At 34.8% G+C, this 24,604-nt stretch overlaps 1 protein-coding gene across 7 annotated transcripts; it reads right to left on the bottom strand.

Annotated features, from left to right (window-relative positions):
- Positions 1-1,162: 1,162 nt before the first annotated feature.
- Positions 1,163-24,575, bottom strand: LOC149807773 (required for excision 1-B domain-containing protein-like). 7 transcript variants are annotated; one of them, XM_089970463.1, is made up of 6 exons: positions 24,443-24,575; positions 20,680-20,780; positions 17,980-18,113; positions 14,892-15,096; positions 10,687-10,775; positions 1,163-2,151 (listed from the first exon to the last, which is right to left on the bottom strand). In XM_089970463.1, exons 3-6 carry the CDS (start codon positions 18,087-18,089, stop codon positions 2,058-2,060), a joined length of 498 nt encoding a protein of 165 aa, XP_089826589.1. In that variant the 5' UTR covers positions 18,090-18,113; positions 20,680-20,780; positions 24,443-24,575; the 3' UTR covers positions 1,163-2,057. The 7 variants fall into 7 exon arrangements, with proteins under 7 accessions (XP_089826589.1, XP_089826609.1, XP_089826594.1 ...); XM_089970483.1 differs by having other exon boundaries at positions 20,684-20,780; positions 24,443-24,570; XM_089970468.1 differs by having other exon boundaries at positions 20,684-20,780; positions 24,425-24,570.
- Positions 24,576-24,604: the final 29 nt, after the last annotated feature.

A 24,604-nucleotide genomic window follows, 5' to 3' on the forward strand; every position in this document is an offset into this window, starting at 1 on the left:
AACAAAATATCATGCCAGTTACAAGGTACAGGCCTGGCTGAAATTTGGTGCTGAGGTCTGGTACTGGCTATGGAGGAATAGATCAATATAGCCAGTCCCTGTGACATTGCTGGTGCTGAAGTGGACAAGGTACAGGCCTGGTTGAAATTTGGTGCTGAGGTCTGGTACTGGCTATAGAGGAATAGATCAATATACCCAGTCCCTGTGACATTGCTGGGGCTGAAGTGGACAAGGTACAGGCCTGGCTGAAATTTGGTGCTGAGGTCTGGTACTGACTATGGAGGAATAGATCAATATAGCCAGTACTGGGGTCTACATGTGGCAAGAGGCTGTTCTGGAGTGGGTCAGGTTGCCATGAGACCTTGTTAGTACTTGTACAGGAGTCTGTTCAGTGCTAGTATAAGAATGGTGGAAAACTTTATTGCTAAAACAAGTCAAGAGATGTGATTCATGTTCTTTTTAGTTTGGTAGGTCTGGACTGGCAAGGTAGTGCCTATTTTCGAAACATTATGATTGTTTAACATTTCTGGAAGATTCAACTAATCTTGTCCATGAACACCTGACAAAGATAACCATTATTAGAGCTTCATCATATCCAATGTACACTGAAATGAATTTATGAATAACAAAATATATACAGCCAATCCTGTACAACACCCAGTGTATACATAGAAGACTTGTGTTCAAGATTACACCTTCTAACACTGAGTTAGATCTGGAAGGGAAAAAAACACTTGCAAGCATATCTTCTATATACCACATATACCACAAAAGTCAGGTCCAACTGCAAATTGCTAAGACCCAGATCTGCCATGGTATAATGTGCTTTAAGATCTTAGTCTATACAGTTTGTTAGGGGTAATCGGCAGAACCAATAACACAGGCTCTGATCTGCTGGCAAATTATGTGATGGCAGATCTAGGGCTATGTTCTTTGTTGCTGAACTGACTTAAAAGGCAGCATAAATGGTAATTCTCATTAGAATCAATATCGGTTATGTGCACATGTATTTCCTACAGCAGTGAAGCAAAAAGTCAAAACTATATTTTATAAAATGTATTGCAAATTAACTTCAACAAATTCTGAACTGAATACGAATGTAAGTTTTATAAACTACTTGGAGCAAGTACACTTGCTCAGACAATCAAAATGAGAGATGATGTTGAAGAAATTTTTTTATTTCACCAAATGAAGCTGATCAAATCAGACATACGTAGAATGTTTTTAATATCTTAATGCAAGAAGAACACAAACATACAAAATGCTGAAAATTTCACTCCAAAGAGAAATTCATTTCTAGTCATATATGTTTTTCACAAATTCACAAGGATTTATGATGCTACCATAGTAGAAAAATTTGCAACTAGGTATTTTGGGGGCAGTAAAGCATAGCTGATAAAGTTAACAATTAGGAGCAGAAAGATGTTTAAATATTTCAGAAAAATTGAAGTATTTGCATGAAATTATAAAAGATAACATAGATTAAATCATAACAATGTTTCAAGGACCATACTAAATGGAAAAGTATATATTATGATGTATATATTATTAATATTTTTTGTCTGATGAAAATGACAAACTTTTGAAACTTAAAAATAAGCATCTAATTTTCATGATACATAGACTGTGTGAGAGACAGAAGTACAGTTTTTAGGATGTCAAGACATAATCAAAGATGAATGACTATATGTTTGTTTGTCATAATAACTGAGATTTTATCAATGTGTAATTTAGGTTACAGCAATCTAACTAAAATGTTGACAAAAAGTTAATACTTAAAGGTAGCTCTGCAGAGTGAAACCTTTCTTAGTGGATACTCTATCATAAAGGACACCTGCTCACTATGGGTCCCTTTTGTTTCCATTATCATGTGTGCCTTTTCATTAAGAACATCCATCTATAACAGCACTGTTTTATGCTCCAATGAGTATCCTTCATATACAGGTGTCACTGTATATATCCTTGCTTTAATAGCCAAAGGTTTAGTTTGCTTAATATTTAAATTCCCACATTTGATCATTCAACTGGTCCGTGTTGCCATCTGTCAAATACGCCTGCTATCTTTCTGCTCCTTCATCCTCATAAAGATCTTCTGATTCATATTTGAGCTCTTCCAGGACTTCATTTATCTCTTCCTGGATTCCTTTAATTCTGAAATGAAAATATTAAATTATGCACCACCAGGGTCTAAACAATGTCAGAAATATATATATATATATATATATATATATATATATATATATATATATATATGTGTGTGTGTGTCTGTGCATATGTATATATGTGTGTGTGTCTATATATATATATATATATATTATACTGTATATTAGCCCACAAGGCTACTTAAACAAAAAGATGGTAGCCCATTCCAGCTTCTTTCTGATAGCTAGGGCTATATTTTCTGACAGGCATAGTTGTCACTGTGCCAAGCGCTTATGGAACCTTGTTAATGAAAAGTATATGCACAAAGAAGCAGAGTCTGTCAATGTCAGTTGTTTTATTAAAGGAGTGCCTGGGGTCTACAAGGACCTTAATCCAGCCCTGCTGGTGGCCCCTGACCTTCAAGCACAACTGAAAGTTCCACGATGTCAATCAAACTTACTGAGCAAAGCATTAAAAAATACCAATGAATGTATCTGGAAGCCTGACTGGTATGGTAACATGAAGTAGATGCAAATACAGAGATACATAATGCCAATGAATATCTGGGAGTGGGACTGGCAAGGTAACAAAGTAGACTCTAATACAGAGAAATCTAATACAGGTAAAACCCAATATAATGCTATTCATTGTAACACAATGGCAGCATGGCTCCCATTTTTTAAATTAAGGTGACCTCTCTTTTTAACATCCATATATATGGTTTCAGAAAAGTCGATTATTTTCATCCCTAGCAGATTTTTAATCCCATCACTGTGTTTAATGTTGCCTTAACTTCCAAAATTTTCTAACACATATTGCAGTGTTATATTTGTTAATGAAAATAAAGAAAAGTCATCAAGTTCAGACAAGTTAAAAGAATTTTTAATACCGTCGGCACTGATGACAACTGAAATTTCAATGCACATTTTCTACTGTGAAGTTTCTCGAAAAATATGTTAATGTGATTCTGCTTATATTGTGATGTTATTCTTCGGACCCAGAGCATTGCATTTAAATTGGTTTTACCTTTACCAATGAATGTATCTGGAAGCTTGACTGGCATGGCAACAAAGTAGATGCAAATACAGAGATAAATAATACCAATGACTGTATCTGGGAGTCTGACTGGCATGATAACATAAAGTAGACTCAAATATAGATGTACATGACACAAATGAATGTATCTGGGAGCCTGACTGGCAAGGTACAACAAAAAGACTAAAATGTAGAGAATATTTAGCAAATTTGAGTTTGGATTCACTAGATTTAGCTATAATTTCAAAGTTCACTTAATTTTAGCAAAAGAAATATATCTGCAAAATGTAATTATTTTTTTTTCAATTACTAGGATTCTTTTATGCAAATGACATAAGGACAATTAGTAGAAATAAATAATATATATTAGAGTCAGATCAATTATGGCTTTGCAACAATGTGGTGCTGTGTTAAATTCCAGGTCTCAGCAGATTAGAAGTTTGGTTCAGATTCTCAAGTTTCCTCCCCCTCAAAATTAACCTATCACCAGCAGTGCAGCCAGTGCCAGTACCTATCCAACTGTGAGCACTTCATCATGTGAATTTGAAATATATTAAAACACTAGTAGTATAAAACATCAGATTACAGCTACTGTATATCTCCAATCATACATCAACCATGTAAGTTTAGAAAATATCAGGTATCACAACAAGATTTCAAGGTGTCATACTATAGGACTTTATCTAATTTAAATAACATGTTCTTAGTTCCTTTGAATTAATTCTTAGAAATTATCTGAATTTTTTCACTCTAATGATTCATAAGCCAAAACATAAAAAAATCCAAGAACACGATTTTTCAACCAAGATCCCCTCCAAAGATAACAAAATTTCAATATAAGCATGTATGAATACAGATTTTTTTTTGTAATTCAATAAACAAAATCCCATATTTCATTGTAATCTGACAACAAAATGTGTAAGAAGTCAAAACCTTTGTATTTCACTGTAAGTATACAAATTGAATATAATACAGAACAAGGTTAATCACGCTTATCTAGTGGGCATCAGAGGAATATCACAGTGTTCTATTACTTATACTATTATCTAGTCTTATGTACTGTATTTGATAAACATGCATATTCTATTGCTAGTCTTGTGTACTGTATTTGATAAACATGAATATTCTATTGCTAGTCTTGTGTACTGTATTTGATAAACAGGAATATTCTATTGCCAGTCTTGTGTACAGTATTTGATAAACATGAATATTCTATTGCCAATCTTATGTACTGTATTTGATAAACATGAATATTCTACTGCTAGTCTTGTGTACTGTATTTGATAAACATGAATATTCTATTGCCAGTCTTGTGTACTGTATTTGATAAACATGAATATTCTATTGCTAGTCTTGTGTACTGTATTTGATAAACATGAATATACTATTGCTAGTCTAATGTATTGTATCTGATAAACATGAATATTCTATTGCTAGTCTTGTGTACTGTATCTGATAAACATGAATATTCTATTGCTAGTCTTGTGTACTGTATTTGATAAACATACATATACCATTGATAGTATGTACTGTTGTTGTTGTGGGGTTTAATGCCATTTTTCAGCACACGATAGGCTATGCATGGCGACCAGTATTAATGGTGGAGGAAGAGTCCGGGAAAACCCCGGGAAGAACCACCAACCCATGAGAAGCTACTGGTAAGCTTTCTCACATACCCACATTGGCCGAATCCTAAACTTGAACCCATGCAGACAGAGGTGAGATGGCAGTGATCCGTAATGGAGAGCGCTTTAGACCACTCGGCCAAAAAGGGCCACATAGTATGTACTGTATGCGATAAATATACAGATATTATTGTAGTATGTACTGTATTCAATACATATACCTATACTATTGAAGTATCTACTGTATTTGATAAATATACATATACTATTGTATGTATTGTATTTGATATATATATAAATATACTATATGTAGTATGCACTTTATTTGTTAAATAGACATATACTATTGGTAGTATGTACTGTATTTAATAAATATACTCATACTTGTAGTACTTTTATGTACTGTATTTGATAATCATACTTTTGACAGGCTCTTGCAAAAAATATAGACAGGAAAATGGTGAATAATACTCCAATGTGTATAGACTACACAATTTGTTTAACTTGCACATGAGCAAGTACTTGCAAGTTGTAAAGATGAGCTGGATCAAGCTGAATTTGAGTTTGTCCCAGGATCCATGCACGTGGATTTGTAAGGCTCTGAGGTAGGCACTAGTGCAGTAAGGTACACACTGGAGACTACTGAGCAATGGATTTTAATGACCTTAACCTCTGCAGTCCAGAACTGAACTTATTATACATAAACCAATATTTTCTTCTTAGACTTACTATGATCTTGACCATTGACCTTTACATTCACATGTACAGATCTTTTGTACCCTATGTGTGTGGCACCCAGGAACATACTTGCAATACAAATTTATTGGACAAAAGCTCCTTTTTCATTCAAGTCAAACAGACCTTGAACTTTGACTTTCTGACCCCTCAATCAAAAAGGTTCCTTCCTCATGCTCTGTTTCACCACCAAACTTGGTCAAGGTAAGTAGTCTAGAACTAAAGTTATTAGGCAGAAACCATTTTTCTTCCTTCAGTCACAGTAACTCTGACCTTTGGACCCCAAATTCAATAGGCTTCTTTCTTGCCCAAAGTGTAAGCCATCCTGTGAGCTTTTTGACCCCAAAAGTAATGTAGTTATTTTGTACCCACAAAAGCAAGTCACTGACAAAGCATACTCAATGTTATGATATAGAAGCTATTGTGTAGAAACCATTTTTCTGACCAAAACATTTAAAGGCTTTTTCCTTACCCCATTTCCAAGCTGTCCATGATGTTTAGTCCCTGTCTGTGATGTAGAACTAATGTTATTGTGCACAAACCATTTGTCTCTTTTCAGTCACAATGACCTTATCCTTATATCATCTGACCTCAACATTGACAGGTTCTTCCTTGTCTCATATGCAAGAAATCCCAAATCTGACCTCAACATTGACAGGTTCTTCCTTGTCTCATATGCAAGAAATCCCAAATCTGACCTCAACATTGACAGGTTCTTCCTTGTCTCATATGCAAGAAATCCCAAATCTGACCTCAACATTGACAGGTTCTTCCTTGTCTCATATGCAAGAAATCCCAAATCTGACCTCAACATTGACAGGTTCTTCCTTGTCTCATATGCAAGAAATCCCAAATCTGACCTCAACATTGACAGGTTCTTCCTTGTCTCATATGCAAGAAATCCCAAATCTGACCTCAACATTGACAGGTTCTTCCTTGTCTCATAAGCAAGAAATCCCAAATCTGACCTCAACATTGACAGGTTCTTCCTTGTCTCATATGCAAGAAATCCCAAATCTGACCTCAACATTGACAGGTTCTTCCTTGTCTCATATGCAAGAAATCCCAAATATTTGGCCCAGCTCTGTTTTGCAGAACTCAAGTTACTGAGCAGAAACCATTTTTATTCTTTCAGTTGACCTCAAGTTCAAGTCATTCACAAAGTCCAAAAAAGGTACATGGCATAAAACTAAAGTTATTGTGTGGAAGCTAAAATGTTTAACAGCTGGATGGATATTCAGATGGATGTGTTACAGAACTAATCTTGGGTTCATAGATCTTGGGTTCATAGAAACAGACAAATCAGTCCAGTGTTTAAAAATGGATTTATTGTGTTCGGGGAGTTTGTGCAGTAAAGAATATCTATCATGAGGAAATTGTCTCCTTAAAGTATGGGACAAAAGTGACAGGTAACACTTCAAGTAGGAAGTATCTGCTTAATCCAAACAAATCAACAAATTTGTATTTCACTGCAATCTATGCCTCCATAACAATTCAGAAATGAATCTGTTACACTGGCTCTGATAATTAAAACAAAGTATATTCACTGTTTTCAAACTAAACAATTGTAAAATTGTAAAATTGCTTATTGTTTGTGCCTATGATTGGAACAAAACAGAATAAACAGGTAATCTGGGTATCCTAACTACCCCGAGGGAAAACGAAACAACTTGCACAGGTAATCCTGGCTCAAGGTTGCCTAAGTGACATAGGAGTAAAACAAAACAACTTGCACAGGTAATCCTGGCTCAAGGTTGCCTAACTGACATAGGAGTACAACAAAACAACTTGCACAGGTAATCCTGGCTCAAGGTTGCCTAATTGACATAGGAGTACAACAAAACAACTTGCACAGGTAATCCTGGCTCAAGGTTGCCTAATTGACATAGGAGTACAACAAAACAACTTGCACAGGTAATCCTGGCTCAAGGTTGCCTAATTGACATTGGAGTACAACAAAACAAGTAAAACACAATAACTGCAAGTGGTTACTTTAATGCAATCACAAATGATCATTATATAAAATGAAACAATATCTGATCCTCATAATTAAGGAATATTGTATAACATGATAAGATCCTGAGTCTACTATAGATGTATGGTCACACATTTTAACATTATATGCTCTGCCCTTTGACTGACATGTACGAAACATTCGTCATACTGATACTATAACATCCTTGTACTGGATATACTTGCTTATAAGAGGAATCCAATGGCAAACTGCACCGACCCAGATATGCCATTGCATAATGTGCTTGCAGATCTGGGTCTGTGCACTTTGTTAGGAGTAATCAGAGGAACAAACAACACAGACCATGATCTGCAGGAATATTATGCTATGGTAGGTTAGGATCTTTGTTGTTTGCAGTTTGAGTTGATATGGTAAACTGCATGTGTGTGCAAGGCAACCTATAACTTCTGTAATAACTTAAGTAACTGAACTGAATTAAAACAAGCCGTAAGAATGTAACATTGGTAAAACTAAATTTCTGTCATGAAAAATATGCATCATGAGATAACTTGATGACCTGATTTTGTGTCTTTCTTAATGAACAACTGTGCAAAATGTTTAATAAAACTGCACTCAAAGTCAAGAAAAAAAGGGGAATCCAACTGGGGACATGTATGGTTTATTTCCAGTATGTTGATTGTCATGCACGCTTGAGATAATAGGGTAGTACTATAAATATCAATGGAATGAGAATTAACTTGAACACATTCTTTGTTTTCTTATTGTTTACTTTGACAAGCTACCAGTTCCCACGCTTATCATGATTTAAACAAAACAGCACAATGGTCAGTGATGTACCTGAAATATGTCAAAACCAGTACAGATCATCATATGCACTCACTATCCCAGTGTAGATCATCATATGCACTCAGTCCCAGTGTAGATCAGTATATGCACTCACTATTCCAGTGTAGATCATCATATGCACTCACTGTCCCAGTGTAGATCATCATATGCACTCAGTCCCAGTGTAGATTATTATATGCACTCACTGTCCCAGTGTAGATCATCATATGCACTAACTGTCCCAGTGTAGATCATCATATGCACTCACTGTCCCAGTGTAGATCATCATATGCGCTCAGTCCCAGTGTAGATCATTATATGCAATCATATCCTAGTGTAGCCCATCATATGCACTCACTGTCACAGTACAGATCATCATATGCACTCACTGTCCCAGTGTAGATCATCATATGCACTCATGTCCCAGCGTAGATCATCATATGCACTCACTGTCCCAGTATAGATCATCATATGAACTCATGTCTCAGTGTAGATCATCATATGCACTCATGTCCCAGTGTAGATCATTATATGCACTCACTGTCCCAGTGTTACTATGAAATGACTTCTTACTGAGCCATTCTAACTCAAAAATGTACTACACCAACAGAAAATGAAGACAATCATAGTTGTACCTGCCATAACACAATTTTTCAGGTGAAAATGATTTTTCATGCCCAAACTCCCTCGACTGTTTGAAGAACACTATTTTCTGTAGTCTTAAGAAGAAGAAAAAACGAAGAAAAAAGAGTGAGAGATCTTTACCACCATGACATGCTCATAACCTTAATAACCTGTCAGCTTAGTGCCGATGTAAAACTATCCTTGGGACAGTCTACACAGCTGGTGGTCCTAGAAGTAATTACTTAATTGGCTGACTACAGCTGAATAATGTTAAATTCTTTGAGTATGGCTGTGGGAGAGCCTATTAAGCTAATTTGCAAAGGTAAAGTACACTAAACCCACCCATAAACAAGGTCACATTTTTAGACTGGATTCTTCATAGACCTGATGATAATATTCTAAAGTCTTCATTAGTATCCCAAAAACTTGCATCAGATCATCCTTGCATCATTTGCCATCTCAAACCTAACAACTTTGTTACCCAATACAGCAGTACAACTTGACAAGTGCTTGCGTTTATTGCCTGAAAAACATACCCTAGCAACCAAGTGCAGAGTATCAATTAAAAAGTGTTCCCTATGGTATAGTGGTGTTTGGGACAGCTTAACACTGTTAAAAGAGAACACTGTAAGGCTGAGAGGATTTGCTTTCCACCAGTTTCTCTATTCATAAGCAGATCAATGAAGCTGCTTAGATGTATGTCACATAGTTCATGCAGCAAAATCAGCCTACTACAGTACATGTACTAAGATCACTGAAAATTCCAGCTGCCACGATTCTTTCAAGATTGCAAGCTATGTCAAGGAATAAATGTACACCACTTCCAGGGACCTTATCTCTGGTGGACCTTCCGGACCAATTTGCAAATTTCTTCTGTGACAAAGTTTAATTTATTGGAGATAAGCTTGACAACACAATTTAAATTGACACATCATCACAATACAGTTGTGCTACAGAATATACATGGCAACCTTTAACAGCATTTGAATCCATCTCCGTGGATTTGGTACATTCAATTGTGATGAAGAGCACTCCAAAGTCATGTGAATTCAATCTGATTCCAACATCAGTGGTGCTTGAATGTTTTGATTCAATACTGCCTTCACTAACCAATGTCATTAGTACTTGTTTTCCATCTGGAAAATTCCCATCATTTTTCAAAACTACCATTTTAAAGCCTCTGTTGAAGAAACTGACACTTGATCACATCCATTTAAAGAACTAATGCCCCATTTCTAACCTCCCATTCATGTCCAAAATCTTAGAAAAAGCTCTTCTATTCCAACTTGTATCTCATCTGAATTCAAAGGCTTTTTAGCAATGTACAGTCTCCATACTGCCCTCGCCACAATACTGCAACTGCTATTCTAAGAGCAGTTAACAACCTTATCTCTGCTTTGGATAGTGGAAAGATTACAGTCCTCACCCTCCTTGACTTGAATGTGGCATCTGGCACAATAGATCATGACAGATTACTTCACCATCTCCAGCATGTGTCTGGTACTCACAATACAGTCCGACTATGGTTCAAATCCTACTTATTCAACAGGACACAAATAGTGTCCATGTATGTGGTAAGACAACCATTTTACATGGTTGTGTCTGACAAAGAACATATCATGTGAGTTGGAAAATTGATTTTGAGATGAAACATAGCAATTGCTTTAAACTGCAAATACAGTATGCATATTTTAACATGTTTTGTTTAAAGTCTTAAAACAATACCTTTCTTTGAGCTCTGTAACTTTAGTCACATAACCTTCCACTCCTTGATTGTCTTTTACATCTTTCTCAGCTAGCTGGAGATTCACTGTCTGCAAAAACAAAATTTCTACTTAGTAATAAGTTGATGTCATTTTTAAGGTGTACTCAAACAAAAGAAAAACAATATTGTCAGAAATAATCTGATATCATAAACTTGCAACCATGAAATTCAGATAACAGTTATTCACTTAAAAAGCATCAGACTTCCTTGGATGTATGTACTTAAAGTATTAAAAAACCAGTAACAGTGATTGTGATAATGACCTCGATGCAAAACTTAAAAATTAATTAATCTAGAGCAGGGATCGGCAATCTATTTTACATGGCGTGCCACTTTTTTCCGGATTAATTACAAAATGAACAGGTGCGTGGCACCAGTAAGAGAATAACACTGTTAAAATCGAGATTATTTGCTGCCCTTCGTGTGCCACACAAAACCTCTTGACACGTCATCTTGTGGCACATGTGTTGTAGGTTGCTGACCCATGGTCTAGAGGGTATAAAATACTGAAAATTTATATATTTCCTGGATATCAGTTTTCACAAGGCATTAGTAGGCTTGAGATTCCTCACCTGGCTAACATATGTCTCATAGCCAAATGAGAGCAGCTGGCCAAGAAATTTTGATGAATAGGATGATTTCGGTATAAATTTCTTCCAGTGGTATAGAATGCATCAGTTATGCTGTTGTAAATTCCAATAAACAGTTTTTGTGACTGTTATTTTAATGTTTTTCTGTTTCTGATTACAAATTAGCACTACATATACACACCTGGCAACCCTCTAAGCCAGAATGATTTCTGTCAAATTTGGTCAATTGAAGTAGAGTGGTTTTGGAGAAAACGTTGTTTAAATATTTTTCTATTTTTAGTAACATTGGCAATATTTCATGGTGGATCAGCCTCGTTTGTACAAATTAGAAAAGGCTTTATGCCACAATGCTTTTAGCGAAATTCTATTCAATGGTTTGGAGAAGAAGCTGTTTCAAGGTTTCTGAATATTTAAAAATGGGTCCATTTACAATCTCAGATCAGCTTCATTTGTATAAATTTGCAAGGTATTCAGGGCAGAATGCTTTTGATCAAAATTCTGTATATCAATTTTGGAGAAGCTGCATAAGGGTTTTCTATTTTATTAATGGTGGCCATATCTGATAGTAAATCAGCATCAGAAATACAAAACTTGAAAGCCCTCATACCTTTTTCTGTCAAATTTAGTTGAATTCAGTTGTACATGTTATTGAGATGTATAAATATTTTCCTATCTTAATACATGTAACAAGAGTCATGCAAATTGGTTGATCGTTATCTTTTGTACAAATCTGAAAGGTTTTCATGCCAGGATGTGATTTATAAATTTCATGAATTTTTATTCTGCAGTTCTGAAAAATCAAGTCATTTATAGGTTTTTCTATTTATAGCAACAGTAGCCATATCTGAAGGTGGACTGGCACCATTTATGCCATGATCCTTTCTATAAAGTTTGGTTAAGTTTTATATAAGGTTTTGAAAAATACCATTTTTACAGATCTTTTCATTTTTAGTCATGCTGCCACATATGATTGTTGGTTGGTACCATTTGTATAAATCTGAAAGGTCTTCAGGATGCTTTTTGTTAAATATGATTATATTCTGTTGAATGGTTCTCGAAGTAATTTATAGTTTCTTTTGTATTTGCAATCGTGGAAATATCTGATGGTTTATCAGATCCACCTTTTGATTGCTTGCTATGCCTGGTTGCTTTTGTCAAATTTGGTCAAATTTTGATTGAGTTCTCTTTGCGTCGTTGCTTAAAAGAGTTTTCTGATGCCTTTTTAAAAAGTAACAACAACCCTATTTAATGGCAGGTTAGCATCATTTTGTATAAATCTGAAAGGTTGTTAAACCAGCATAATTTTTGTCAAATATAGTCAAATTGTGTTTAGTGGGGAAGAAGTTTAATTATTTTTTTCATTTAACAATGGTGGGCAGATTTGATGGTGCATTAGCATAAATTGAATAAATATGAAAGCACTCAGTAACTGGATGCTTTCTGTTAAATTTGGTTATAAAATGTTCAGCAATCTTGTTGGATAATATATTTCAAGGGTTTCCTACTTTTAGTAACAATGGCTTTTCTATTTTTAGTAATTGTGGCTTTATTTCAACTTAGCATCATTTGCATAAAACTGAAAGATCTTGCAGGATCCTCTAAATCTTTTCAGGCATTTCTGAAGAGAAATAACTTCAAGGGTTTTTAATATTTTTATTTTTGAAGGTGGGGCAGATCAACATTAATCATACAAACTACTCCTCATGCAAAGATGTGCTTGTGCCAAAATTTGGTCAAACTGGTCCATCAGTTTTTGAGAAGAACTTGAAAAATTAGCTGTTGATGGACATAAGATGCAGGGCTAAAAATTAATTGCAATGCTACTTACGCCCCCATTTTCGGGTTATGGATGCATTTCAAGAATTTGTATTAATTTAAATCTGATCATGTGAGCAGGTTTTGAAAATCTAGTGACATATTGTGACTTGGCCAGTATCAATTACAGTCCTATCCACATATATCGACATCATGTATGCCGATAAGCTGCCTATGTTGATGAAAATACAAAGTCCCAGTCCTGTGGTCTATTATTACTACCAAATTTGTCTTGCTTATGTCAATATCAAGATATAAAGTAACTGTACATGTCGACAGAAGCTCTTGGTCCCAACTTGAACACATTCTTTGTTTTCTTATTGTTTACTTTGACAAGCTGCCACTTCCCACTCATATTTTGCAAGTTATTTTGATGTTGCCACTAGCGTTAATGCTGTCGTTACATTAACAAATGAGCACGTCTTGATTTTTGCAGTGACTTCAATAGCATAAGCACCCTTCATCAATACAAGCCAGCTACATTCTTTTATAAAAACAATGCAACATTTATCAAAAGAAGTCAGCAGTGATTGGAACAAATTGATTGTGTTGTGGAAGTCTAATGTTTTTACTTTCTTTGTGCTTATGATAGATACCAATGGTAGCATAAATCACAAATATAATCTCTTGAAAGAACAACTGTCAAGGCTATAATAGAAGCTTGCATACAATTCTGAACTATTATTATCCCCAATCCCCATCCATTTTGCTAAAAGCATTTAATTTTAATTAATTTAAATTTTAATTAAATTCATTTTAATTTGATGTATTAATTATGCTATAGATCTAAATGCATTTTTCTGTTTGTTTATTCTGGAATTACAAAGTACAAGTTTTGCTTGTGCCTTATTAATTCAAAACTTGGTGACAGGTTTTTATTTACCTATGAGTAGCCTCTTTCCCTTGGTAGCCTCTTTCCCTATGAGTAGCCTCTTTAACTTGGTAGCCTCATTAAGAAAGTTACGTTCGTTGTCTCAGTCAGCCACAAATCTAGGCCAATTTAAGTACATGCAGCAGGTAAGTAACAAATAAACAGCCACCTACTGCTGGTGACAATGCATATCATAGTTGTTTAGTGGCATGTATTGGTTGACAATGGATATACAGTATATTAAAATGACTACCATCTTTTTGATCAATGTGTTTATTCACTTTATATATTTCCTAATGGGGAATGACTGATACAGCAATTTTCTAACATCTGGCATATACCCTAAATTCATGGATTTTTCATGTGCGTGTACTATGTACTTCATGCATTATGGATTGCATAACACAAACATAACACAAATGTAAGTTGTCAATATACAAGTTTATCTCAAACTGGTTTTGTCTTCATTTAATCCAAATTTTCATTTCCTACAGACAAATTTTACTTGTCTGCTAAATTTTTATTTTTTTCAGCCCCCCCCCCCATCTTAACATCTGATTATGTCAGCATTACCTCAGTCCAGTGGATATCAAGGTAATAGGGTAGTACTGTAAATACCAAAAGTGCAAGGGAATGAGAATTAACTGTCATTAGATTCAGCTGTTTAATATACACAGGAGGCCATTTGGATAAAGATGACCATCACTAGACACTTTTCAAGTACAGCTAAATTTAATTCCAAATTCTCTTTTAATGTAGAATTTCATAAAAACGGGCTCTTATTTTATAATGAGTGAATCAAAATGATTTTTATTACTGTAAGAGTATAATCCATTTGAACAAAGATGGGGTCACATATGTGAAATTAACATTATTCACTAAAACTTACCAACTCAAGCTTGCATTTCTCTTTATCTTGAACTTTGTCCACTAATGAGGCTAGTGCTTTCAGATTGTGTGAGTCACTCAGTTCTGTTTTTATGCAAATGATTTCACGTGAAATGCTTTGAAAGGTGTGTGTGATTGCATTTACCAGCTGACGGTAGAGTGGAAAGTTGTAATTTGGGGCTCTAGCCAGGTAGGCCCTGAATCCTCTGTAAGACAGAAAACACAAATCTGATTTGATCTGAAATGAAGATGTTGCAAAATGCCTATATTACATCTGAATATTTATGCAGTATAGCAAGTATTGTATTGCATAGATCCATGTTGTAAAGGTAATGAATTAAACTTACAATTACTATAAAAATGACTAATTTGATTACAATTACAGTTATTCTACCACACTGAACTAATCAATTTCAATTACTTTTTTATGTGGGTAATTAGAATATAATTTGATTAATTCTGTTCAGTCTGTCACAACCCAAAGTTCTCATTGATTAGTTAAAGTTTTGCACAGAACAATGTTCTTTGCATTAAGAGTTCAATGTAATACATTGAATACATTACTGTAGAACTAATTTCACAGATTTGTAAACAATTATTTAAAATAGAACAGTTTCTAAAAGAACTTGTAAGTTGCTAATGGTAACTATGACAAATAATAATTGTAATTTAAAAGTAATCAGAACTTTGCATTGCTTTTGAAGAATTTGTAATCAATTACACACAATTATTGATTACTTTTTTTGCAGCAATTGATCAACATTCAAATTTTATATTTGAAGTAATCAATTACTACTTAATTATTACTTTAATAAGTCATTACTGTACAAAACTGAATATAGCCTTGTTTATCTGAACTCCCTGAAGGTCAAACAAAAACTAGATTTAAAGTGAGTTTGTGCCAATGAGTTTCCATTGTACCATAGCTATATTAGGAATAGCCTTAACCTGGTGTTCTTGTACACATGAAGTAGCCCACTGAGCTACCTGAACTCAACATGTGGTAACCTTAACCCAGTCTTCTGGTACACATGAATTAGCACACGGAGCTACCTGAACTCAATATGTGATAGCCTTGACACTGTGTTTGGAACCCATGAGCTTTGCGCACAACATTTATCAGATCCTGTTGCTTGATCAGGGAACATACATGTGGCATTGATAAACCAACAATCTGGACAAATTAGGTTAGGATCAATGAAATTCTACTGTATAATCTGTCTCCTGCACTTTCATCACCATTGAAATTGAAAATGTTTAAAAAAAGTGTAATACAAATCCAACAAAATGTGTAGCTTACTTGAGTTGTACTATAAGTTATGATCTGATATAAATTATATAGTCTGTATAAACAGTAAACAAGATTATCATAGAAGCAATTAAAAGATAAGGCAGTCAGAGATAAGCAAATATCATTCATTGATTACTAACTGGCTGAGAATTTCTATGATAATCTGTATAGGTAAACTAAGCTAAGTGGAACAACCCACTTCATTTGAAGTTAGGTAAATAAATTAAAAAAACGTATGTTGAAAAACAAAAGCTATTACACAGCCTTACATTTAAAAATAATGTGCAAGTCAACAATATTAAAGAACGTTCTCAAATTTGTGATCAGTAGTAATGTTCATTTTAACTCGGATTTCACTCCATGTATAAAACACTGAGCAAGATTATGTCAGTAGTCAGACGGCTAAGTATCAAATACAGCCGTCATTCAGGGAAGAATAAACCATCTGTTAAGTGAGTAAAGCTCAGTAAAACTCAATTTCAGAACTCCTGGATGGAGTTTGCTTTATTAAAAACAGCAGCAAGAAAGAGTATTTTTTTTCTGCACATACTGCGAACACCATATCAACATCAGCCATTCTGAAGTGTATGACATCCACTAACAAAACTATCCAACGTGTTTGACACTCCCTCACAGCAATGCAATTGTAGACAGATCATTTTCAATGCTCCGAAAAATTAAAAAATATCGTTGGGGTAGTTTGAGCAACAATAACATCCAGTCTCTAATTAGTGCAAAGATGAATTGCCTTCAACCCCCACCCCCAGTTCCCACTGGTGAAAATAAAATATTCCACTGTCTAAATAAAACTTCAAGCCAGAAACATGATATTTTGTTTTATTTATTTAAAGTCTGTGTGGCTGTGATTATGTGAGTGCTGGCTCATGTGTGTATGTGTGCAGTGATGGTACTGGTACTGGACAATGCTAAGTGTATCAACAATATTTGCTTGTAGGTATTAAATGCTTCCAAGAAAACGGATACGTTATTTTTTTTTGTTTTTTTAAATCGAATTTCAAATTCCATTAATTTTGTTTAGGCTTATGTGAAAAGATAAATTGTTCTCAATTAGATGACATCACTTTTTGGGGTCATGTGCACTGACCTCTCTTGAAATCTAAAAACACACTTATTGGACCTGAAAAAAAACCTAACACTGTCTGGGAATAGGGCAGGTATGGACAAATAATCCAAGCGCCATAGACTAAAACCAGTTCTCAGGTTTCCAAATCTTGGCTGAAATGATGTTATTGTGCCACTGCTATTTACATCTATAGCATGTGTGCTAATTTTTATGGTTATAAATTGTAAGGGTCATTTTTAAACACATACATAGCTAAACACATAAAATACATAAAAAAGTTTTGCAAAACCCAATGTATTGCCTGTGTCAATGTACTTGCCAGTATAACCACTATTTCTGATGTTCTAAAGTCTGCTCCAGTGGCCACAGTGGCTAAAGTGCCTGCCTTGGATGCAGGAGATTGCAGGTTCAAACCCCGGCTGAGTCATACCAAAGACTTATAAAAATGGTTCTAGCAGCTGCCTCAGTAGGTGCTCATCATTAAGGGTTCAGTGTTAGGACTGGTCAGACTGGTGTCAGGATAATGCGACTGGGTGGGACAAGATGTTACATGTCTGCGGCATGACGCCCTAGTGCAGATATCATAGCGATTTTGAAATTTTTATTTCTGATGCCACCTCCACCACAAAAATATGACTTCTGCATCTCACCATGTTTACACATATGTGAGAGCTATTATCAATAATCAGTTATGAGAAAAAGTTGTAACCTTACTCCTCAAATAGATGATAGTTTTCAACTCTTTTTTCTTGTTGAGAATAGAATCTCTTAATGAGCTCTTTTGGTGTTTTTGTCGCTGTCACTGGGTCTGTGGACTCTGCCATACTCGGAATTGGTGCACTTTGAAACTGAAAAAATAGTATAAGATTTAGATATATTATTCTTGAAATATGATTCACTGCTGCACATCTCTTTGTATGATAAGTATACAACTGAGATTCCCTATAGTACAAGTCACATGGGTCATGTATGTGCATTTATGCATTTTAAATTAAATATAATTTGTTCTTTTCAAATTTAACACTAATTTTCTTTAACCAAAGCCTATTCAATCCAGATTTTTGAATGATCTGCACCATAAATGTCATCAAGAAACTTCCTGATGAAAATTATTGATCTCTATGGTCTTTCACAATGGTGGCCATGTACTAAACTTGGGTCAAAATAAGAGTGCATTGAGTGGAATCGTCACAATCGAGGGTTGTACGAATGTTTCTCAATAGGCATAGCTTTCATTGTGATGTCACAGCGAATGACATTCAATCTGGAATGTACTAATTCACACATTTAGGTTCATTTCAGCCAAAAGTGTCTATGTACCTTAACACTGATTTTGCCTTATGCACCTCTCAAGGCATCAAAATAATGACCTTCCAAAGGAATATGGATATATACAAATCCAAATGAAGTGAATGCTTGCCACTTAAACATATGTGAAAAAATGACACCTATTACTGTAATAGCAAGTGTTCAATGCCTACATGACCCATGTGACTTGCACTATAGAAAGACAAGTGTAGGTAGATAGACAAATAAAGTAACACTATAATATACACTATGAATCTGATATAAATTCAGCCTATAATGTGAGACTAAATTAATTCACCTAATATAAGCAATATCTAGCATGCATGCTGGTTAACATGTGGACAGAAAGAGCATAATCTTCACTGAAGTAGCAAATATTATAATTTTATGTGAAAATTTAACTAAAAATCATTTATCAGCTAGTGTTTGTTATGAAACACATATATCCACATTCATAAACTTCATCCCAACCACCTCCAATATATGTGACCCATCGGATATACGGTAGTCTCAAGAAGTAAGAATAGTCACATATGTCAATCTTTCATATCTGAATTGCTCTTTCCATGTTCACTACACACACACACACACACTTACACGGTGGTGATTTAAACAGTTTACAAGTAATGACCCATGCATATAGTCCCTAGGGGCTGACACAGACCTCATGACAATGTCAGGTTTATGCAAAAATTTGTCTTTTCATGCTCAGTTAGTGTATATATTGCTATGTGGTGGATATCAATAGCTTCTAAGCTAGGTAATACAGCCCACAACTTGATGCCCTGAGGCATAACCCTGGGGACACAATCTACCACACACCCTTCTAACAAGCATTTACAACAAATCTAATTTGGGATTTATTTTAAACATATGCACACAAAAAACAAGCCAATTCCCCAGCCAGACCCCTACAATTTCTAAAACCTTTGTGTGATCTGCACAGACCACTCCCATTCATAAACCCAATGTAGGAAGTCTTTATCTTGAACAGTGCAGGTGCTATGACACTAAAAATGCACACAGGCATACATGGGTTGCATTACATAATCCCTCTAATCAAGTCCCACTGGTGTAAAGGGTAATTTAGTAAGTCATATTCTAATTGGAATCAAGCATGAGAGACAAGGCCTACAAATTCACCTCTTTCATACAAAGGGTAAGGTATACAGCGGAATGAAGGTGCTGGTAAAGCAGACAAAGTTGCATTGCACTCACCCATTTCCAAATGGAAGATTCCATATAATAACTTCAACAGGATATAAACTGTCGGTCAAACTCCACAAGCAATCATTAATACATCTAACCCATCAGTGGAGCTCCAGTGTTCACTGACAATGGAACACATTTTTGTTGACTATATTAACTTCAAATCCACTGTTTCAGACAAATTCATATGACAAATTTAACTTCTTTGAACACCAAAATATTTCTTGCATAATAGTGTAAAAATCTGTTTCGTGTATAATACTGAAAAGAAGTCCAAAATTGAGATAAACATGTTAGTCACAAACAAATGATAATATATTTTAGACTGAAGCTAAAATTATGCTTCAACATTGTCAGTTTTAATGTGGGTGTGGGCTTTATCCCACAGGTGGACATGATATGTAAAACACCAGGAAAACCATACTAAGGGTGTGTGTGTGTGTGTGTGTGTGTGTGTGAGTGTTTGTGTGTCTGTGATTTGGATTTTTAATGTAGCTTTAACAATTTTTCAGTCATATCACTATGATGTCTATAGTGTGGCAGTTTATAGATATGTCTAGCACTGGGGTATGATAAGGAACCATTCCTAAAATGACATCATAGATGCCACTCTTCAAACATCGATAATGTCTCTTGACTTTCAGGAGTTTTTTCACAGAATCTGAGAAGTTCGAATATCCAGATGGTGCTAGTATTGATATCAAAACCACTTAAGTCTACTAATTGTCTGAATGATGTAATTTGACACCATGATAACAAAAGGTTGTTGTTGTTGGATTTAATGTCATTTTTCAGCAGAAGATAGACGACCAGTGTAGCTGCTGGAGGAAGAACCCTGGAAAATTCCTTTAAGAACCACCGACCCACAAGAAGCTACTAGCAAGTGTCCTCACATACCTACGTTAGCCGAGCATGAGTCTCGAACCCACGCAGATACAGGTGAGATGGCAATGATCCGGAATGGTGAGCAGGATAGACCACTCAGCCACTTGGGGCCCCTGATAACAAGCAGATAGATATTAGTCCTGTCATATAATTACAACAAGAATATAAAACTTGAATATCAGTGGGCTTATACAGCATTTTCAAAATATACGTACTTCACACAGAACTAAATCCTTAATCTTTAACAAATTCTATCTTAGATAAAAATAATGAAATGCTTTTTCATACTGAAAGAACATAAATGAAATTATTAATCTTCACTGTAATTTTTTTTACCAATTTTAAATTCAGCTTTTATCTTATTTTTAATTTAGCAGAGAAAGGTCACAACTTTCAAAACTTTGAATAAGTCCATGTCTTATTAAAAAATATTGTAAAACTAAAAGATATAAAAGACTTTATACAATATGTGATGCAAGAGAAGATGAAAAACATTTTTCATAATGCACATAAGTTGAGGGGTCAATATCGAAAAGATCTCTGAAGTTCATTTAAAATATATCTAAACTACAGTGATTTAAGTTTATATGTACTGAAAAGAACATGTAATTCCAGCAATAAAAACACATCAAAATCAGTACACACTTTTCTATCTCAGGCCCCTACAAGTTACTAACTTGACCTATATACTATATACACTGTATCTTGTGAATGATGTTATAGACCTTCATCTATGTGTAGATGATCCATAGATTTATTATAACTTTGAAATAAAGTAATCCTTTCATAAATTATAAAACCATCTAACACAAAAGTTGTCATTGAACAAATATTACTGCATAAATAGTATCTGAGTTTTACAGCACTTCAATACAACAATGTGACCACTCCGGTGGCCTAAGTGGTTAGAATGTTTGCCTCAGATGGGTGAGGTCACAAGTTTGAACCCTGATCGAGTCATACCAAAGACTTATACAAATGGTACTAGCAGCTGCCTCGACATCATCCTACATGTCTGCAGCATGCTGCTCCAGTGCTAGACATCACTATAAACTGCCACACTGCAGATATCATTGCGATATGATTGAATTTTTTTAAAAGCTGCATTAAAAATCCCAATAACATACACACACTACAACAGTAACTATATGGTGTACTGAATGAATAAGTTCAAAACCTCACTGATGTATAAATAAATAAGTGACTATCAAAATTTACATTGATTCTTGTAGGAATGATTATGATATTAAGCATTTTTTTTTTTCCTATGGTTACTGACCATGGGCTATCAGTAACCAAAACATCTGCCTTTTTCAATTTACACAATAGCTATGTAACTCATGTACTTGGCAACCTACCTGGGAAACTACTGCTTATGTCGATTTTTGTCACAATTATGACCGAATTTATAGATAGTGGAGTAAATTACAGATTGAAAGGGATATTTTTTCCACATCATTTATGCTTAAAATTATATTTTTCCCCTTAGTAAACTTTTGGACATGAAATAAAGCTGTAAAATAGGGTTATCACTGCCTTTTGTAAACATGTTTAGAAATCAGTATTTTAACAGGAAATATAAATATCATTTATTTATTCAATTAACATACAAATTACAAAATTATATTCCATTTATAACGAGTTAAGTGTTTCACCTTGGTTGAGCTGTCATAGGAATACTGTTTGTACCTTTAACAACATTTGATGCAGGTTCTGCAAACATGAATGTCATTGATGGTATATTTGTGTCACAGTTAATATGCTTTAATGTAATGGATTTTCTGCAAGCTGTGTGATATCATTCTTGCCACCATAACAGATTTTAAGAGCAGCTTTATAGGAAGAGCAGAATACATATTCACGACCTTTTGTACTTAACTGCAACCACTGAAATTCATGTTTCTATCCACCATTGAATATTGTGAGATATTTCGTTGCTTGGATTTTGGTGTTTAGGGCATTGTCCAGATTACTTTTGATCATACAGAGTATAGACCCAAAGTCATCCAGAAAACTTTAAGCACTAAAGCAAACATACTTTACTGAGAAAATCAAATTACCTGGTAATGTTATTGTTTCTACTGATTCAACTTTTAGTAACACAACTATAAATGATTTAACAGCTTTAATCCTTTCATTTATACTTCTGCTCACACAAGCTTCAAACAATGAAGCCAGCTGGCCCTACCAACACGATCAAAGGTGAAATTTCCAACTACATTGTCTTGCATTGCTTAAATTAGTTCACATTCAGGTAATCACTGGCAGTATTATCATAAATATCCAACACTGGAACCAAAATGTAATATAAAAAAATGGGAAATGTTATTTTTCAATAATAATTTTGCATATATGGAGGATTTCAGTGAGTGATGGGAAAGATGGGAGTCAACATTATTTTTAGGAGAAATACCATCTTGTGCAGGGTTTTCACATGTATACCCCAGAATAAAATGATTACTTAAGGGCTAAACCAAAGGAAAAATGATCTGCCACTTGGACAAACTCAAATTACACTTGTTTATATTAAAAAAGTCACTTTGTGATGCACATTTAATGGAATACATAAGAAGTGTATTTGGGAGATAACAGCAACAAATGGCAACAATTTGTATTGGGTGAGAAATGGTCCCTGGCCATTATATATCTGATGTGAATCAGTGGTCATACAGCGTGTGTGTGTGTGATTTGGAATTTTAACATAGCTTTAACAATTTTCAGTCATATCACTATGATGTCTGCAGTGTGGCAGTTTATAGTGATAACTAGCACTGCAGCATCATGCTGCAAACATATAGCATAATGTCCCACCCAGTCACATTATTCTGACACCAGGCCGACCAGTCCTAACACTAACCTCTTCTTAATGCTGAGGTCCTAGTGAGGCAACTGCTAGTACCATTTTAATAAGTCTTTGGTATGACTTGGCTGGGGTTCAAACCCACAACCTCCTGCATCCGAGATAGACGCTCTAACCACTTAGACCACTGGAGTGGTCAGGTCATATAGTATTTACTATAGTGGTTGCTTACCCACATTTGTTTGTACCCTCTAATGATTTTAAAAATTAAAAGCACCAAGAATATAAACAATGCACAAAACATATAGTAATTTCATTCATTAAATTATACTTTCTAACCTGGCTCTCGTCAAGGAGGGATCTAACACTGTCATCTTATGCATTTTTCAAACCAAATGGTAGTTTTTTTTAACTAACACTGAGCTATATTTGCATAGGCGAGTCTGTATTTTCAGACAACAAATGTTATATAGTTTAGTTTTCGAAACACTAAATAGTTCTGTACATTTCTGTAAGCTTGGGAGTTACATCCTTTAAAACACATATACTCAAGATTTAAAGTTTTTTTATTTTGTTCAATTAATTTTAGAAACAGTAAAACAAGGCAGTGCAAATACGGAATACATATAGAATACATTTTTGTTTTCTTCTTCTGAAAATGTACTTTCTAGAAACTGGGGAAAACACAGTAAGCTGTCTAGTTTGACTTGCAAACAGGATGACAATGTTATGGGCAACATTCTGCTTTGAAATTATATATTGATGAATGAAATGACTTCGTTTTGTGCATTTAAAAAAAAATATCGTTGATGCTTTTCATTGTTGAACTCTGGGGGTGAAAGACTTTGTGTACAAACAAACACGAGGAGGATGAAAATAATAGATGTGTGTATATGAAAACATTTGCAATGAATGTCAAATAAACTGAATTAAATTCAAATTGAATGATTCGGTTACTCTTAAAGATAATGAGACCCCTTAGAACTTCACTCTATCCGGACAACTAGCAGACCCAGCACAGTCTTTAACAACGTGATACTAGCATTCACTGTCCGGTGTACGAGACCGAAGATTCCGAATGTTGTCTGTGCGTATGCACGAGATGACAGATGTTGTTATTCGAATGTTATCTGTTCA

The sequence above is a fragment of the Sinohyriopsis cumingii genome, chromosome 1 (genome assembly GCF_028554795.1).
Source record: "Sinohyriopsis cumingii isolate HCF-2022 chromosome 1, ASM2855479v2, whole genome shotgun sequence".
NCBI classification, from domain to species: Eukaryota; Metazoa; Mollusca; class Bivalvia; order Unionida; family Unionidae; genus Sinohyriopsis; species Sinohyriopsis cumingii.

Coding starts and splice junctions, on each gene's coding strand:
- LOC149807773 (XM_089970447.1), bottom strand. CDS start 19,815: ATGGAATCTTCCATTTGGAAATGG. Junction 18,114..19,791: donor AATCTTCCATTTGGAAATGG/GTGAGTGCAATG, acceptor CTATTTTTTCAG/TTTCAAAGTGCACCAATTCC. Junction 2,152..10,686: donor GTTACAGAGCTCAAAGAAAG/GTATTGTTTTAA, acceptor TTTTCATTTCAG/AATTAAAGGAATCCAGGAAG.